General features: G+C 38.0%; 1 protein-coding gene across 4 annotated transcripts in view; it reads right to left on the bottom strand.

Moving 5' to 3' along the window:
* Positions 1 to 18,161, bottom strand: part of CFAP20DC (CFAP20 domain containing) — a 276,467-nt gene extending 258,306 nt beyond the window's left edge. For 3 of the 4 annotated variants that reach the window (XM_006169141.3, XM_006169139.3, XM_006169140.3), the window contains exons 1-4: positions 17,867 to 18,161; positions 15,151 to 15,240; positions 13,303 to 13,396; positions 3,817 to 3,889 (exon numbers count right to left, since the gene is read on the bottom strand). In XM_006169141.3, the coding sequence (XP_006169203.1) occupies positions 3,817 to 3,889; positions 13,303 to 13,396; positions 15,151 to 15,240; positions 17,867 to 17,887 (278 nt within the window). In that variant the 5' untranslated portion in view covers positions 17,888 to 18,161. The remainder of the gene's footprint in view (positions 1 to 3,816; positions 3,890 to 13,302; positions 13,397 to 15,150; positions 15,241 to 17,866) is intronic. The other variant, XM_006169143.3, reaches the window with a different exon arrangement.
* Positions 18,162 to 19,217: the final 1,056 nt, after the last annotated feature.

The following is a 19,217-nucleotide window of genomic DNA, read 5'->3' as shown; positions in this document are numbered from 1 at the left end:
CTCTTAATGGTAATATAGACATAATAATTATGCTACTATGAAGATAAAGTCATCTAGAAAAGAGCTATAAAAAATTTTTAAATAATAAGGGTTGAAGAACTATGAGGATAAAGAAATGGCTGATCAGCCTACGTACCAGATATGTTGACTTCCAATAGCCTACATCACTGTCACAAGATGTTCTTGCTCAAGACTATTCTAGGCTGCAGTCTTCCTCAACCTGATCACACAGCCTGCTGAATGTGCTACCACCACTGCCAATAGGTTGCCTTAGACCCCCTCAGCTAATCACCCTATCCTGACCCTTCCTCTGTCTCCATTAGACCCTTCTCTGCTATCTCCATCAAACATAAACTCTTCCAGAACAACTTCCATGAATTATAACAGTTCAATGGGAGTTCTAGTTTTTTTTTTTTTTTTTTTAAAGAAAGATCATTCTAGCTGCAGAGCAGAGACTAGATTAGAAGAAGATAATACAGGAGGCTGGGAAATTCCATGGGAAGCTCTAATAGTATATCAAGGACAATGTGATGGTGGATTGGGATAAAAAAAAATGTCACAATGGGGACCAGCAGTTAGCATAATGGCTATGTCACTGGACTCCCATGTAGTCAACCATGGTTCGAGTCCTGGACCCAGTGGCTTAAACTCATGCTGGGCACATGTGCGTGCATGCCCAAGGTCCCGAGAGGAGAATGGAGGAGAAGGGGTTGTGGCATGGCCATCCCCCCTGTGGGGCTGATTTCTCACTTTCTGTCTGTCTGTCTCTTTCTGGTGAGTGCATGCGCCCTATAGCAAAAACCTTTCGAAAAAGAAATAACGTCACAATGCACGTGGGGAGGAGTATACACATTCCAGGCACACTGAATTCCTCATGTCTAAAATAACACCTGATAATAAGAAGAATTCAATAATTTGTTGACTGAATGACACCTCCAGCAGAGTTGCTGCTGTCTAAGGCATCCCCTAAGCCACACACACAACCCCTCCTGAGTAGCATAATCATCCCGTGGGCATGGGATGCACAGGAAGATGCTGAGGAAATGATTGTGAAATGCACAAACCAGCTGGCAAGACTCCATTTATGAAACCCTCTTGATGTATAAACGTATCTTTGTGAAACAAAAAGCTTCTCCAGTTCTGACAATGGAAAATTTTAGAAGCCAGATATCTTTCTGCTATGACTTTCCAAGCTTGTTATAGAAATGTATTATTTAAAATAGCCTAGAGCTATGCTGCTAGAAACAGTAAAATACTAAAGGTGCTGAAAGAAAGCCCTTTCTTTTAAGGAAGGAAAAAAAGCTGTGGCTAGAAAAAGAATCTATACTCCAACTTTTCTTCTTGTAAAAACATGGTCTCAGGCCGGCCAGGTGGTGCAGAGGTTAAGGTGGCTGGATCCTGCAAGGCTGACTCCATGGTTCAAGTTCCAGACCCAGCAGCTTAAACCATGCTGGGTATATGTGTATGCCCCAAATCCCTAGAGAAGAATGAAGAAGGGACAGCAGCATGGCCATCCCCCCGGAGGGTGATTTCTAATTTCCGCTCTCTCTCCAGAGAGCACACATGCCCTACAGCAAAACATAAAAATAAAAAATACATAAAACTTAAACATAGTCTCTGTCACTAATTCCTAAAATAGCAAAATATTTTTGATAAGCAATAAATTCAAATATGGAATGAATATATTTTCTTACACTGTGACAAATTTACAAGGTTTATTTTATAATATGATAAATTTACAAGGTCAGGACATACAATGTCTTCTCTATTTAATCATTTTTTATTTTGTTTTTGTAGAGGTTTTTGCCTTAGGGCACATGTGCTTGATAGAGAGAGAAAGACAGAGACAGTGAGCAAGAAAGTGAGAAATCACCCCTAAAGAGGATGGCCACTCTATGATCTCTTCTCCTCCATTGTCCTCTCAGGATCTTAGGAGTGCATGCACACGTGCCCACGGTGAGTTTCAAGTAACCAGGCCCAGGACTAGAACTTTGGTCAGCCATGTGGAAGTCCAGCGACATACCACACCACCATGTGCAGGCCCAATAATTTTGACCTTCTATCCATAAGACATTAAGTTTGCTAAAACTATAAAACCAAAATCATCTGCAAAATCCAAGTGTCTGCCCATGTCGATATAAAAACAAAGGAGTCTATGATTATAGTCAACTGAATTGAAAATCTAACAATCCTAACAAACCTCAAAATGTTTTGCCATCTTTAAATAGGCCGAGAGTATTAGTAAAAGTAAGGAAGGGGTAGTCAGGCTTACTTAACTATCAGGTGCTTTCCCTCTAGGATTAAGGTAAACCTAAAATACTTGTTCCTTTCTTGATAATTAAAGCTTTAATTGTTATTAAATTAGCTAAAACAGCATATTGCCTACGCTAGGATGATAACCTCAACTGTTTGGGCACACAAATGATGCTTAATTCTGAATAGAAAAAGAAGGCTCACTGGCAAAAGATTCTGTTCCAAAGCTCAGCCAAGTGTCTTTGCACAGCTTTGATCAAAAGGGCAACTACTGGTACCTCTGCCACTGCTTTTGAAAATTTCCAAATTACACAAGGTAGAAAGAAAGAGCAGGAGAACAAGGGGTCTGGAATGGATTTCTAAGTAAGGAGTTTACTTCCATTTGAAAGGGAACCACTTTCCCCTACACTGAAAATAAAGCTTTATGTGGTGCTCTCTGTACCTTAAGAATGTATCTGGAGTCTTGAAAATGCTTTTTCTGCAAAAACCAGAAAGTGATACATAAGAACATCAAATAATGCTCTGGTCTTGTTACTCTAAGGACTATTTTAAAGAATCTCAGTGACCATGAAGGATAATAAAAACAGATCAAAGTAAAAAGTTTACTGAGTTTTAAGGTTGGAAAAAAAAAATCAAAGGCATAAATTGCCCCATTTATCCTTCATTTCCTTAGAAAATAAGATGGTGCATGATTAGTTAAAATTTATCAATATATGAATATCATTAACATTCTATTAATAATTCATATAAATGAAGAGAGATAATCTCGTTTATGTTGTCCTTATTTTATTAAGAAAGTTTTTCCTTTCTCTTAATCTGTACTAGTAGAACTAGTACAAAATTATCTAGATAAGAAAAGTGATTTATCCCAACAGGAAAAATAGACCTTGAACAGCTATTAATTAAAAAGAAAAATTAGAAAAGCAACAAGCCTTAAATGTAAAGGTCTGTTTAAAGTATGCATATACTTACTAATGAAATCTTAAACAATATTCAATTCTATGTGAGTCTACAAATCAAATGCTATTTTCATTCTCACACAACGGAGGACTCAACATCTTACAAAACAGGAAACTCAACTGAGTAACTAAGTTGTGTTATAAACTAGCAAGGCCATTTAAAACTAATATATCCAAGCTATGCGTAAACAGAAAAGATGAATATTTCTAAAGTAAATATTACTAAAAGTATTTTCATCCATTCTAAACCAACCACAGTTTTGAACAACAGACAATATAAAACATAACATCATCCCTCATTTCAACCAAAATCTCAAAACTTCTGGATTATGTATTTTACAAGTTACAGGCTGTTTATTGTCAAAATCATATTCCTTTCGTATTTCTATAAGCAGATGATTCTGCTTTCCTTCCCTAGGGAAATGCAAGTAGAGTGATATTGAAGAAATACGATTAAATTAGTTTAATTACTTCATGGCGACTTGGTAAGTCACTGCTCTTTAATGCAAAAACTGCCACTTACAATTAATGACTGTTGGTACTGCTTAAATCGATCAAATGTCTAATACACATAAAACATTCAAAGAAGTTCTATATATCTTACAGCAATTCAGTGGAGAAGTCTTGTCCCAGGGGTACATAAATCTGAAGTACCAGAAACCTCTGGATCAGTCCAACTAGAATGAGAAGGGAAAATATACATTCAAATGCTCAAACCAGTTATATGTACATATAAGCAGTGTCAACATCATCAACAAGCTGAAGCTTCTAGCATTTCAGTAATATACACAACTGCAGTAGCACGCACCATGAGTTACAACCTCATTAAGAAAGCAAAAAAAAACTGATGAAAATTCAATCAAACTCTAACAACAAATGTTGCCTTTAAATTCCCATCTGTGGCTTTGGTGAAATTTTTATGAAAATTTTTTTAAATAATAATTTTTTATTTACTATTTTTATTAGGTTGCAAGAGAATGCACATAGAACTGTATTCAACAAAGACATAAAACTGAACTATAGATCCCCATCAAGGTGGTCATAAAAGCATATGGCAATTATTTTTATTCACTGACAGTTTTAACTGTACTAAACAACTTAATAAAAAACAATAGATCAGGAAAAACAATTCTAACTATGACAACTACAACTGAAAGTTTGATGAGCCATGTCTACTTCATATGGTTTTAAATGTGTCCACGTTGAGATAGATGGACCAATGTATTATTTATAATACATTTTATTAACATACTACTATAATAATTAATTTAATGCTTACTAAGCAAGAACTGACAGTTTTTATACCCTATCACTAGCTTCATCTATTAATAGATTAAAAATATTGAGAAAAAAAAACAGTCTTCACAGTACTTTTGAAGCAGAAGTCTTTAACTGATTTAAAAACAAAAACAAAGAACAAAAAACCAGAAAAGCTGATCTTTATAATACCTCTCCAGATCCATTTACTCAATGCACTTCCCTCTTAGGTTTTGAACTTTGGCTTGATCTCTCAATAATGATGCTCTTAACAGATGTTTTAGTATCACAACTGCTAAAATATGCAACTTAAACTTTTTTCCTGATGAGTGACTTCAGGTAGAAAATGGAGATGCACTGATATATCTCTGAACCTCTCCTACAAAGCCACTATTATAAGCCAACATGTGGATAAAAAACTTAAAGGCAACTGGTCTAAAATGCAGGCTATTTTCTATTTATTCTGACTTAAACTTGACAAATTTTAGTATTTAAAGGTAACAACATGTTTCCACATAGACCTTCTTGTTTGTAATTCCAGTGGTAGACTATGTTGCAACATTCCTGAATAACTTAAACAATTCTAGTTTTATCCCAAACTTACTTTTTAAATAGTAAACATACCTGATCAAATATGTTAATATAATTTTAATCAAACACACAGGGATAATGTTCATTTAAAAATACTATGCTTATACATCACTCTAGGGAGTCATGAGTAGAATAAGCAATGTAATAGAAATGGGAAACAGGCTCTAGTCCTAGAACACTCTTTAAGAATCTCATTCTACCATATTTATGAGAAAATCCAGAGAGGCAACTGGAGTTCTGGTCTCCAAAAGCAAAGTGAGATACCAGAATGAGGACAAATTAAATAAACCATCATGAACCAGTCTCTATGACATCTGGGTCTCATTGGCCCTATAGTAGTTTTCCACTGCACAACGGTCTCTGTAAATAAAGCCGAGAACCCATAAGGATAAAAGAAATCAGTTTCTAGAAAAGGTCCCTAATTTATGTCACTAATCTCACTGAATCAGCACTGCTCTCCTCAAACACAAAGAGCTACACATATAGGACATTTTTGTATGAGCATTTTTAGATATCAAAGATCCCTTCCTCAAAAAAAGAAAGCTTTGTAATTCAACTTTTTCCACATACAGAAGCCCTAGTTTCTGAAAGGCTTCACTTCTAAGATTAAAAGAAGTATGACGATACCATATGGTGATGATCTGACAAAGAAAAAAGGACTTTAATAACATTTGACACAGACTGATCCTGTGTGTCAGAAATGCTAAGTAAACTCTGTAGCACTATTGTTTCTAGTGGCCTAGTAAATTTAAACTGACTCTTCAGGTCCACATTATATTTTAAAATCACTCTAGTAATGCTGAATGTGGAACTAGTGTTTATTAGAAAAGTGTCCATCAAGCACATAAAATCCATGAAAATCTAGTCTCATTACTGAAATATGCACATTTCTGCAGTTTTATAATGTATTGACTGAGACAAACTACCTCTTAAGGGGTCAGGTCCTTTTCTCTTTTGACTATTTCAAAATACACTTAACTGGTAAAATATATGGTTTTAAATAGTGGTTTTACAGTTGTTTTATTAGAGCAAATGATAAGACTATCCATCTCGTATATATTTCATAAGTGTTACATTGTTCAGCGTGGGGCTGAGATCGCAGCATAGTCATCTTGTACAAGTGCCCTGGTAAGTTATGACCGAAGTTATTCTATGGCTCCTATCACAGCTCTGGTACAAAGAACACCATTCCCACTTCAGCTCACAAAACAGGAACCAGGTATACCCTCACAGTGGAGTGTTCCCTACGCCAGTTAGAAAAACTGTCTGAGCCTTTTGCTCTTAATCTGTAGAACAGGCTTAACAATTTAGAGTTTACTTTACAGGATTACTTATATGAATTAAGTCAGCTCTATCATTCAACAAAGATTTACTGGGCACCTACTATATGCAAGAATCAATGCTAACATTATTACAGTAAATGGGACAGACAAGGTCTCTGCCTTCTTTCAATTTACATCTTCGTTCCATGAATAAGTCAGTCAGGGTGCCATGAAAGCATTTAATCCTCAGTCCTTGGAGAAAAGAGGATGATTAATAAAAGGTTTTCTTGAAAAAATAGCATTAAAAGTCAGCTAGGAAGAATAAGAAGGAATTACCTGGGTAAGGGGGATGGGAATGGGGAGCAGAACAAATATTACAGGCAGAGGGAATACGCCATCCTGTGAGAGAAAAGGACAGAGTAGATTGGATAAACTTTAAGGGGTTTAATAGGTTGGTGGAAGAAACAAGAGGAAAGGCAAGAGAAAAGTCTGGAAAATTATCCAGGAACCCATTCATGTGGGACCTTGAAAGCCATGTGAAGGATACAGAACATCCTAGAACCAATACGTTCAGCTACTCAACAACAACAAAAAAATTACTGAATATCTACGAAGAGCCAGATACTGTTCTAGGTAAATCAAATGCTAAATTTTCTGAGTTGACCAAGCTTTCTTCCTGGTGATGGTGAGGAAAACACAATTGCACAGATGTTAACCAAGTACGATGGGAAAACAGAGCTGTGTAAAAAGGAGCAAGAGTAGGGAACCAGTTGTAGTCATGACACTGTTAAGACACTTTCATTACAGTCTATGGAGTGTGACCACATGGGAAGGCCAGGTTCAATTAGTGGCCCAACCTAAGGGCTGGGTATGGTGGCATGTGCTTGAAATCCCGGCAACTTGGGAGGTTGAAGCAGGAGAATCATGAGCTTAAGGCTGGCCCAGGCAACATAGTGAAATCCTGCCTAAAAAAGAGCTAACTGAATGTGGTGGTATAAGCCTATGGTCTCTGCAACTGGAGAGGAAGAAGCAAGAGGATCACCACATGGCAAGACCTTATCTCGAAAGAAAAAAAAGAAAAAGTACTTGTAACTTACATATAGGTCAGGTGGGCCACACTGTGGTAACATTTTAGTAAGGTGAGAAGATAAGCCATGCAGCTGTTTGGAGAGAGAAAGTTCTAGGTAGAGGGTATAGCTTATGCACAGATGCTAAGGATATAGGAAACTGGGCTATGTTTCAAAACAGCAGTGAGATCTGCATGGTTGCAGCAGAGCAAACAAAAACAGGGAAAAAGATATAAAGTCAGAAAGTCTAGAGGGCACCAAATACTGAAGAGTTGTACAGATTTTTGGTTTTTACTCTGAGAGAAATGGAGTGTTTTCAGAGGAATAGCATGATTTACATATTACTTACAATTTAACACTGACTTTTTTTTTCTTTTTTTTTTTGTAGAGGTTTTTGCTACAGGGCGTGTGGGCTCGCCAGAAAGACAGAGAGAGACAGAGAGACAGAAAGTGAGAACTCTCCCCCCGCCCCCCTCCCTCCAGGGCCGATGGCCACGCCACAATCCCTTCTCCTCCCTTCTCCTCTCAAGATCCTAGGCATGCATGCACACACGCCCGGTGTGAGTTTAAGCCACCAGGTTCGGGACTCGAACTGTGGTCGACTATATGGGAGCCGAGCAATATAGACATTTCTCCAACTGCTGGTCCTCAATTTAACACTAATTTGACAATAGACTGTAGGGACGCCAAATAGACGACTACTGCAAAAATCCAAGCATAAGATAATGGTGGCTTGACCAGAGTAGTAGCAATGGCAGTATCCAGAAGCAGTGAGACTCTATTTTAAAAAGCATCATGAAGATCTTCTGGATGAATTTAATGAAGAGAAATAAAAATCAAGACCAGGAGTTTTTGGTCTGAAAAATTAAGAAGGTACGTTCCTAACAACTAAAATGGGGCAGCCTGCAGGAAGATGAATTTGAGTAAAGACCAAGAGTTTGAGTTTGTAATATATTGTCTTTAAGGTGTTCAAGTAGTAATGTCAAATAAGCAGGCGCTGGAGTTTGACAAGTGTGAGCAGAACTGTAAGCTAGAGTAACATAGTGATGTTATTTAAATCCATAACCCCAAAGCCAATAACCAAGGGAGCAATTGTGCAGAGAGAGCCAAGGATTGTGCCCAAGGGTACTGGTACATTAAGCTGAATTTGGGAGAAGAGGAAGCCAAAGGCAACCAAGAAAGACAACCAGTGAGACAGTACAACCATCCTGGAAGATGAGTGAAGAAAGTGTATCAAGGAGATGTCAACTTTCCCAAATGTTGCTGATAATGTGAAGAAAGATGAGGGATGAAGACTGGTCATTGGATTCAGGAATATAGAAAGTGACTAGTAACTTTGACAAGCACACACTCAGTACAGTGATGAAGACTGGTTTAGAACAGAGGAAGTCGCAATGAGATTGAATATATATATATATATATACACACATATATATATGTGTGTGTGTGTGTATATATTACACACACACACACATATATATATGTATATGTATATATCAAATTTAAGTCTTTGTGTGTATTAAATGATTTAAAAACAACTTTGAAGTGGAGGTATCCTGAGGAAGTCTGGGGGAAACCTCATAAAGATGAGTTCATGCTCCAGAGCAGCTGCAACTTAGATCAACACAATGCTTCAGGGAAGCTGATCCTCAGAGACAGACCATCTGACATAGTCATCACAAACAGATAAAATAATGGTTTAGAACATGAGCCTCAAACAGAAAGTCCCAAAGAAGACCCTCCAAATGACAGATACTTTGTGTCACAGAACTGCTTCTCACGTGGGCAACTATATATAATATGTCTCAGAGTGAAGAGCAGCACAGATTTATTTAATGAGTGAATACTTTGCTCAAGTCTTCTTATCAAGGCATGGTGGTTACAATCAGAAATTATAACCCAAATTGTCACAGTTTGTTTTCTTTATTTTTTTTTTAAAGGTTTTAGCCATAGGTGCACATGCTTGCCAGAGACTGACAGTGAGAGAAAAAGTGAGAAATCACCCCCTGGGGAAGACGACCATGCTGCAATTCCTTCTCCTCCACTCTCCTCTTGGGATTTTGAGCATGCATACATACACAGCAAGTGTGATTTTCAAGCCCGGAGGTCTGGGACTCATGCCGCAGTCAGCCATGTGGGAGTCCAAAGCCCTAACCATTGCGCCACCTGCCAACCATCACAATTTCTCAATGAGGCAAATTTAACAAACTTACTGAAACCAACTATGTATAAGACATTAAGTTGGGGTATAAAGAGGATGATTCAAGATACTAGCCCTGGAGAAGTACATAATCTCATAATCAATATCATATTTTTATTTGACAGATGCTGAGTAAAAATAAAATAAAATAAAAGTTTGGTATTTGGAAATCCTGAAATATAAGCTAATTCAGAAATATTAGTATTTAAAATGAAAAGTTAAACACACTAAGTTTCATTACTAAACTTTCTTCCTAAGAACTTAATATAATCAGAAACACATACGGGATGCCTAATGTCAAGTTTGCATAAATAAAGTGGAAGTTTACTCTTAAAATAGAAATACATAATGGTAATTGAACTTAATTTAGAAATGTAAATTGAAAATCAATTCTCTATTCAAGTCGTGCCATTTAATTTAAATTTAACTGTACAAACCTTACACCGGTCACTTTATGCACAAAAAATAAGTATAAATTTCTGTTATCAAAAAATTCCAAATAATTAATCTGAAAGGCATTAGCATAGGGCAGACTATATAACTGATTTAATTTGTTACAGTGCTGCACATGCTACAGTAAAGCCAGAATTATGTTTAATTACAAGGCATTGTACAAGAAATACATTAAGAGATTCTTCTGCTTCTTCCAATTAAAACCAATCATCTTTCTATTTGAAAAAGCAATTATAGCACATTAAACTTGGGTTGTATCTTAAAAAAAGAAAAAATTTTAGGTAAGCGTAGGAAAGGGGAGCTTGTATTTAATAGTTTAGCCTTGGATAGAGAAGGAATCTTTCTCAGAGCAATACAGGAAAGGTTACTAGAAGTGACTGATTTTATGAATAATCTGATCATGTGTATAGGTGCTGGGAGCATTAAGTGCTATCACACCTGGGCTTTCTAAGTCTAACAATGAGGAAAAAAAAAACAACAAAAATTAAATTCAGCTTAGAATAGTCATGTTTCTGCAAATCAAATCACAGAGTCAATATCCTTAAAAAAATGGACTGCATCTCTTGTAAAAATAATAAAGTACAGTTTCTGATATGTTTCACTGGCTCATCTTAATTCATCTACTTATTAGTATAAATTTATGTGGAAATGAAAAGTAAAAGTTCTATTAAACATGCACACATACAAATGAGAAAACCATGATTTTATACATAATAAATATTTTTTGATAGTCTTCCCCAAAGACAGAGAGACAAGAAGAGGAGAAAGTGCCCTCAATGGAAAATGGCCATGTCACAATTCTCCATCTCTTCCCACTTTTGGGATCTGGAGCCCACACACAAGTGCCCAGTATGTTTTTTAAGCTGCCAGGGCCAGGGTTCAGGATTCATCATCAGCTATGCAGGATCCAGGAGCCTTAACCACTAAACCACTGACCCAGGTCAAGGAAACCATGATTTTAAATGAGTAAAAAACTAATAAAAATTCTTTTAACAATGACTTTTTTTGAGCTGCTAGTTCTTATTTTAATTTATAAATAAACATTGGCAAGCCACTTTAAAATAAGTCATCTTCCATCTGTGATGTCTATGATTTAATCTATGTCTTAGATATCTAAAGTATGTACATAGTAACTTGAAACACTACGTAAGTTTAGAAAATTGAATTAAAACCAGAAAATCAACCATGATCAGCAGTTATAGAGAATTAGACTTTCGATTAATATTTCTAAATGTAAAATTTTTCCATAGAGCGTGGTTCATAGTAGGTATTCAACAGATGTTCTAAGTAAATGAATAAGTTAATGATGACTGATAAAAAAAGAACTGTCTACTTATAGTCACAAAAACCACCTAAAATCTGTATTTAAAACAAAGGACACAGTAGACAGAAAATATTATTAATTTTTTTAAAGTATTTAATTTCATTTATTATCATTATTTTAAATTTGACAGGGAGGTAGATAGGGGGGTGGGGAGTAAAAAAGCAAGCCACTTGGTCTGGGATTTGAACTATGGTCAGCTACGTAGGAGTCTAGCACCTTAATCACCACAACACCTGCCAGCCCCTAATCATTTTAATATGCTTTATTTCTTAAATCACATCTACTTACCCAAAGCCTAATCTAGTGACAGAGCCCTGAATTTTAAATTCATATCTGCCAGTAACTGGGCTTTTGATGGTACATTTAGATGCTTTCTCAGGGTTCCTTTGGTTTTAAAGAGCTGATCCTAATTTTTGAGGTAAGAACTGAAATCTACTCTTTGAGTTTTTGTTAAATTAGATATTCATACCTTTACTTATCAGCCATTAATACTCCTGAAGGTATATGAATTGATATGTCACCAAATAATGTCTTATATAGTATATTTTTTGATTATTGTTACCTATTTTTTCAATTTATTTATTTGCGTTCATTCACTGTACATCATTACAGCATACAAAATGAGATTTTCCATCCAGAGTATACTGTATATTGTCTCAATCAAGCACATCAACAAACATGTTATTATCAGCAAATGATCTTCCATTTCTTGTTTTCTGTATATTTTGCCTTTTTCCCCCCATCCTTGGTTCCCTATCTCTTACCCTCTGCCACCTCCCGCTCTCCTCCCACACTGTCTCTGGTATCTATGTTTGCTTTCTATACCGTTTTCCCCCCACATTTTATTGAATCACCAAAGACCCTAATCAATCCAAATACCCTACTAGCAAACACAGGTTACACACACATTTCCATGAGCAAAAATCTAACTTTACGCATCCTATAAAGTAGCACCTAGCTGGGGCTACATATCCTACTGCAGTCGTTGAATAGATATATTTTTTTATATAGTATTTTTGATAATTTTCTCGGTTTCCTGTAATTTATAAACTGAGTATTTTAAAGCTTAGCCTTAACTATAATACCCCACCACTCAATGAGGAACCAACCTTAATTTGTTCATCTATGGAATTATCATGAAGATTAAGAGTTAATATAAAAGGCCTACAAAGTCCCCAGCACACAGTCAGTGCTTAATAAATGCTGTATTATTATAATTTATGGCTACTAAATTCTCTTCTTAAATCTTAAAAATACTTGGACCAGCATTTACAGTGGTTAAGGCACTGAACTCCCACATGGTTGACTATGGCTTGAGTCCTAGGCATGATGGCTTGAAAATCACACTGGGCACATGTGCATGCATACCCAGAATCCTGGGAGAGGACTGGAGGAGAGGGGATGATACAGTGACCATCCTCTAACTTTCCTTTTCTCTGTCTCCATCTCTCTCCAAAGTGTGCACACATCCTAAGGCAAAAAAAATTAAAAAAATAAAATCTTAAAAATATATCTAGATTATTTCTAATAGCCAGTGAGCCAGAATGTATGTATGTATGCATGTATATGTGTGTGTATATATATATATACTTGCATATAAAAGGCCTAGCACAGTACCAGACAGTACTGGTACCTTGGTAACCCAGTTGGATTCACATGAGAAGTTTCCTGGTGCCAATTCCAGGGGTCTCCCTGGGAGCACTGGATGTACCTGTGGTTCATACTTGCTGAGACTGGGAGTGCATCATGGCTTTAGGACCCTGACAGGGTACTGTTTCTATGTCTCTCTCATGGGAGTACAAACTGAACTTTAAATAAACAATCACTTTATCAGCAAACACCAGTACAAGTCATACTAATAATGCCTGTTTATGAGACATAAAAGTGCAACCTTAAGTATCCGATGTTAAGCTTCATTATTAAAAATCTCACTTACGGATTTGCTTATTCTCCTTTGGTAACTGAATTTTGTTTGTTTGGCTGCTGCCTTCCAGAACAAACACAAAACTTTTAACTTCTTTATCAAACTCCTATAAAACAAAATAAAAACAGTGGTAATAAGCATATTTTATTTGGCATCTACATACAATTGGAGCTACAAATCCACAGAAGAAAAAAGGCCTATAGTCACATGACTTAAAAAGTAAGCTCAGACCTTGAAGATATGCTTGCCCTGAAATTTGCTGAGAATATGTACATATAAGCCACACGGCAAATCCCTTTATGTCAAGACATCCTTCTTCCAAATGATAATTAGTTCTCCATGTTGAGGGACTCCCAAGTTATTAGTTTAACATTTCCTGAGGTTAGTGACCAATCCTCTCCTTTAATCTATGTATTTCTTTTTTTCCTAATTATTCATTTATTTCATTCATGAAAGAGACGGACAGACACAGGTAGCCCCAACAGGTTTTTTTTTTTTTTTAAGAATTATTTAATTTGTATTCATTATTATTTTTACTTTGACCAGAGAGAGACAAGAGACAGAGAGAGAAAGGGAACCAAGAAAGCAAGCTGCCAGGTCCAGGACTCAAACCATGGTAAGCCAAGGGGGAGTCCAGAGCCTTAACCATCTATTGGCCCCTAATCTATGCATTTCTAACAGCACTGAACTGAATGTCATTTCCTGTTATGGCACAAGAGACCATGTATTTTTATCCAATCTGGAAATTCCTTGGTTTCAGGTTATTGCTCCACATAGAAATGATCACTGTGTTATTTTACAACTCTGCTGTAACTATAAAATTCTACATACAATTTACTCACGTATGAATTGAAATGTTATCATTAAGGTTACCTAAAAAGCTTAGGTAGAAGCAGAAAACAAAACAAACCTAGAAATTATTAAAAAACAAACAAACAAACAAAAAAACTTGTTATACATGAGCTCTTCAAAAAGTTCCAGGAGAAGGTATATTATGAATAAACTAACCATGGATTACAGTTTTTCTTTTTTGCACCAAAAAAAAAAAAAAAAAAAGAACTTGTACTGTAATTCTATCTTTCTAGGAACTTTATGAAGTCCCCCTATACTATCAATCAAAAAGACTGCACATATTTTCAAAGATTCTGAGGAGTCTAAATGCAAGCAAGGAAAGGATCAGGGACTTAGAAAGGGTTGGTGTCTGCCAGGCAGGCATGATGAAAGGACACAAGCAAAAGCGTTCAGGGTCTCGACTGAAAAGCATTCAAATGATGGATTCTGGGCTAGAGAGGAAAAAAAAAAGTGAAGATGGAGAAGACACACTAAATAATTGAACACTGGGAAAGGAGAATGGTTGATGGCCTATAGGTCCCAATTAGATTGAAGAACAACCATAGTGAGTAACTGAGCAGTGACCTTAAGAGTCAAAGATTGGGGTCAGAGAGGGACATCTATGTTTCCCTTGGTAATTTCAGAGGTCCTCCAGTTTGCAGTGGTAAAGTCCACAGTGTGACAGTGGGAATGAATGCTAAACCAGAGTAGAAGAGGTGACTAAAAAGGAAAACATCAAGAAAGCTCAGGGGTTGAAAAAATTTTCCTCACAGGTACTGACATCACCTAAAATACATATAAAGACTTGGAGGACAGAAAAAGGTCTTGAGCCATCTGCCAAAGTCTTACACAGCTGGAGTGGTGTTTAGGAGGGCTGCAGCCTACAATATCTTCAAAGGGTGTTAGAGTGAAAAAACAGGAACCCTTCTGAAACATGAACAAGCCTTCCCCCCACCCCCTTTTTTCCCCTATAACCTTCACACACATTTCTTTCTGGGATTTCTGTAGCTCTAACATTTAACAACTTACTTTCCAAATCACAGATGGACTGCCAAGGATCTTCCATTTTGCTCCAGGATTTTTTCCTTGAGCACTAAAGATTTCAACAAATGCACCTCCCTAGAAAAATAAAAAGAAAGTATTTCAATGAAAGTGAAAGGCCATGGAGGAAATACTATCCACCACGCAGTATATAACCAGGGTTCCAGACATCTGTCAGTTTAAGAAGATCTGGGAAGAAATATTATCCCTGTCATTACTTCTACTTTTTACCTTGATTGTATCTAAGCTATAAACATTCTGATTTGGGTCACCTTGGATTAATGGTTTAAGGAATTTATTTTTAAAGCATGACAAATATTAAATAAATAGTGCCACACAAACCTCACAATCTCTCAGTAGGAGGCCCATTACCTGACACAGATCGTGCTTACAAAGTATTTTGTGCAACCCAGATTGAAGGCTTTGAACTCAATTCTAGAACCAGGACAATAAATTATCTCTGAATACAAGCATTCCAGTCAGAATGACTGAGGCTCCAGCACAACATACCTTGGAATTACTTAACTTCTTGATTCTCCATCTGTAAAATGGGTTGTTGAATTATTGATACACAGTATCAATAGTAGTAAATATAAATCAAGCACAATAGGTGACACAGGGTAAAGGCTCAAGAGTGCCATCAGAGATCATTCCAAAGAAGGCTAATAGGTTAGTATTTTTCAATAAAAAAGGCTTAGGAGGGATTTGGGGAGATTCTTATTTTAAGCATTCTTACAAGATTTTTTAAAATATATTTAATAACTTTTATTTGGAGACCTATAAAATATATACAGGAAAAATAGAAGTTATCTCTATAGACAGGCTACCAGTTCATCGCAAATCGGACAACATAAAGCTGACCAGCTTAAGGTTTAGCAGGCCTGCAGCCATTTTGAAGTTAACAAAGGCCTCTAACGAGAACAAATTGACCAAGTGCTAAATCATAGGGAGATCTGTTTGAGATCTGTCAGATGAGAAACCAAGAATGGGCATTTAAAGAAAAACGAGAATCAAGATAATTGTTCACAGCAAAGCAATTGACTTTGATTGATTGTGAGGAATGATTTGCACATGTTTGTATCCCAGATCTATAAATACTGAGACTGTGTTGCACTTTTTGAGAGTTTGACTCTGTGTGCTTCCTGTCTCTCTTTAACTGGTTACAGAAATAAAGTCCCTTCTCCAGGCTCTACCTCTAGTTTCACTGACTACAAGCTGCAATTGGACTTAGTTTGCAGATTACACAAAGGGACACACTTAAGTAAAAACACTAAAGCTATTATTGAATGTCCATAAGCTGTACTTATAAAAAAATGAGGAGAAACTAAACAAGTTGATTATCTCCGAGGAAGCATTTACAGCAAAAATGGAAAATTGGTAATTAAGCAACCCTGTTTGAGTTGTAAGTAGCACAAGAGCAAATCTAGGTTTGTAAATAACTTCCACCTTTACATTTTTCTCAAGACAGCTTTGCTACTGAATTTTAATATAAAAATCACTAGGAGACTTATTTTTTTCCTCTGTATTCTGTAGACAGTTTAACCTGGGAACTGAATATGGGATAGAATTACAGTTTTTGAGGTCAGGTCGTATTTCACCATGAATTTGAAATTGCAGACAGATTTAAAAAAAAAAAATCCTCGGTGAGATGAAACATTTTTCTCCCCTGCTTCTTTTTGCTTTCTCATGTTTTTCAAGTTTCCTGTAGAGGGCACATCCTTTTTTTCTTTAACAATATATTTTACCTATATGAAGTAAGGCAAACTTTTACAATTGTTCTAATTTATTTAATAGTATCAAACAGCTTAGAAGAGAACTGTGGGATACTCGAAGGACCCTTACAAGGAGGTAGGCGGTGGTTGGTGAAAAGGGAGAAGAGGCAGAAACTAATAAGGATTATTAAAGAAGAGTAGAAAGTTTATCAGAACAGCAGGAGGATGGATGACTCTTAACAGTGTGTAACCTCAAGCAGAGGTGGAAAGAGGGAACATGGAACTAGGGCCAAGGAAGGGCAGTAGGGAGAAGCCCATGGAAGACCACCATGCATGGAGACTCTGGGATATTCAAGGAGACTGAGGAAGACCTAGACGCAAGGTTTCTCCAGGTGTGATTCTCGAATCTCCTCCATCAGTAACACGGGGGAAGTTGTTTAAAAAGTTGAATAAACTGACCCCATCTACTGGAGATTCTAATTCACTAGATCTGCTGTGAGGGTCAGGAAATCTGCATTTTTATGAGCACTCCAAGTGATTCTGATCCACCGCAGTATTTGAGATCCACTGACCCCCAATTTTGGACAAAGAAAATAGTACAAAGTTAAAGGGCTTATTTTTGTCCTCGGGTGAAACCAGCGTGCATCACTAGTGAGCATACTAGGGGCTTGTTAAACTCGAGATTTCTGGGCCTCGCGCCCTCAAAGTTCTGATTCAGGAGGTCTGGGTGGGGTTTAAGAGCCGCATTTTAATCAGAATTAGAAACTACGCATCATCTGAGAAGCACTAAGAAGAGTGAGTAAAAGCCAAATCATTCGCCTAAATCTTAATTGCTTTTTTCTTTTCGGGAAAAGAACTCTTAGCCATTAATTTCTTCTCACCCCGAAAAAGACCGTATTTTGGGGGGGGGAGGCTTATTCTCATTCGGATCACGAGCTCCCTCACCCAAGAGGAGAAAGCTACAGACAAGCTGAAGAAGCGTTTCGGGTTACCTGATACTCATTTTTGAACATTCCCGCAGGGGGCCCGGGGCTTGGGGGGCACAGAGTTCAGGGCTTCCAGCGAGTAGCGTGACCCTGACGGCTGGACACCGGCGGGCAGGAACCCCAAATCCCAACCGGGGGGAAGGGCGTCCTGCTTGACCGCGACTCGGGCAGGTTCTTCTCAGCCCCTCCGGCCCCGGGTCAGCTCCACCTCGGGCTCCCGACCCACACCATCGCGGCCCTAGCCTCCGGGTTGCCCGGGCCTGAGGAGCGCGCGCGCGCCGCCCGGAGGGAGCGATTGTGTGGTAACCTACGTAACCGACCGCCAGGCCGCCGAGCCTCCCCTAACCGCCCTCACGTCAGAAAAGGGGCGGGGCCGGGCGCCGCCAACTTTCCGGCCGCGCCCATTGGCTCCCACAAGGCGCCTGCGCATTGCGCTGTGGGCGCTGGGCCTGCCGGCACGCGAGGCTACGCGGCGACATAGGTTACCCAGGCAACCGACCTTTTTCTTTTTTTTTTTTTTCCCAGCTAAACACGTGACAGACGCTCTCCTCTGGCCGGGTGGTGACCCTGTCAACTAAAAAGCCTCTCAGTGTGGTTTAAGAGCTATCCCTGGTGCTGGAGTCTTCTGGAGTACCTGTCAAGTTGCCTTGGTGGCTCCTGGTTGCAAACACAGATAACTGGTAGGTTGTTGATACAGTCATGGAATCAAGGAAGTGGTTGGAAGGTTCCCAAACTTAGATTTGTTGAGGCAGTAATAAGATCCGCTGAACACTTGTATTCCTTTAGAAGGTTCTAGGAAGTGTGAATATTCACTCAAGATGATTGTTTACATTCAAAAGCCAGTATACATTATTGAGATAAGTACTCCCCCCCCCTTTTTGTTTTTAAAGATTATTGCCATAGGGCATGTGAACTTGCCAGGAAAGAGACAGAGGGAAAGGGAGAAATCACTTTCCTACCCTCCAGGGGGAAGGCCACGCCATAATCCCTTCTCCATTTTCCTGTGGGGATTTGGGACTCCGCAGGCACACATGCACACATGCACTCTGTGTTTTTCAAGCTTCTGGATTTAAGACTCATACCATGAAATCGGTCATGTGGGATCTAGCACCTTAATCTTTAGGCTGCCTGCTGGCCCAAGAGACAAGCACTCTCTTCAATGAAACTATCAACTACTTAGTTTCCAGATCACAACCACTCTTTCATGGAGGTATTATTGCCAGTTGTGGCTAAGGAACTGTGGTTCAAAAGGTTAAGGAGCTGGTCCAAGATCACGTGGCCAGTAAGTGGTGGTGCCCCGTGGGAACTCTTGCCGGATACTATACTCAAGGCTGAGATAGGTCAATGACATAGGTTT

The sequence above is a fragment of the Tupaia chinensis genome, unplaced genomic scaffold (assembly GCF_000334495.1).
Source record: "Tupaia chinensis unplaced genomic scaffold, TupChi_1.0 Scaffold146828_1, whole genome shotgun sequence".
Lineage (NCBI taxonomy): Eukaryota > Metazoa > Chordata > Mammalia > Scandentia > Tupaiidae > Tupaia > Tupaia belangeri.
Note: the sequence above shows the minus strand (reverse complement) of the source record. Positions and strands in the feature narration are given on the sequence as shown.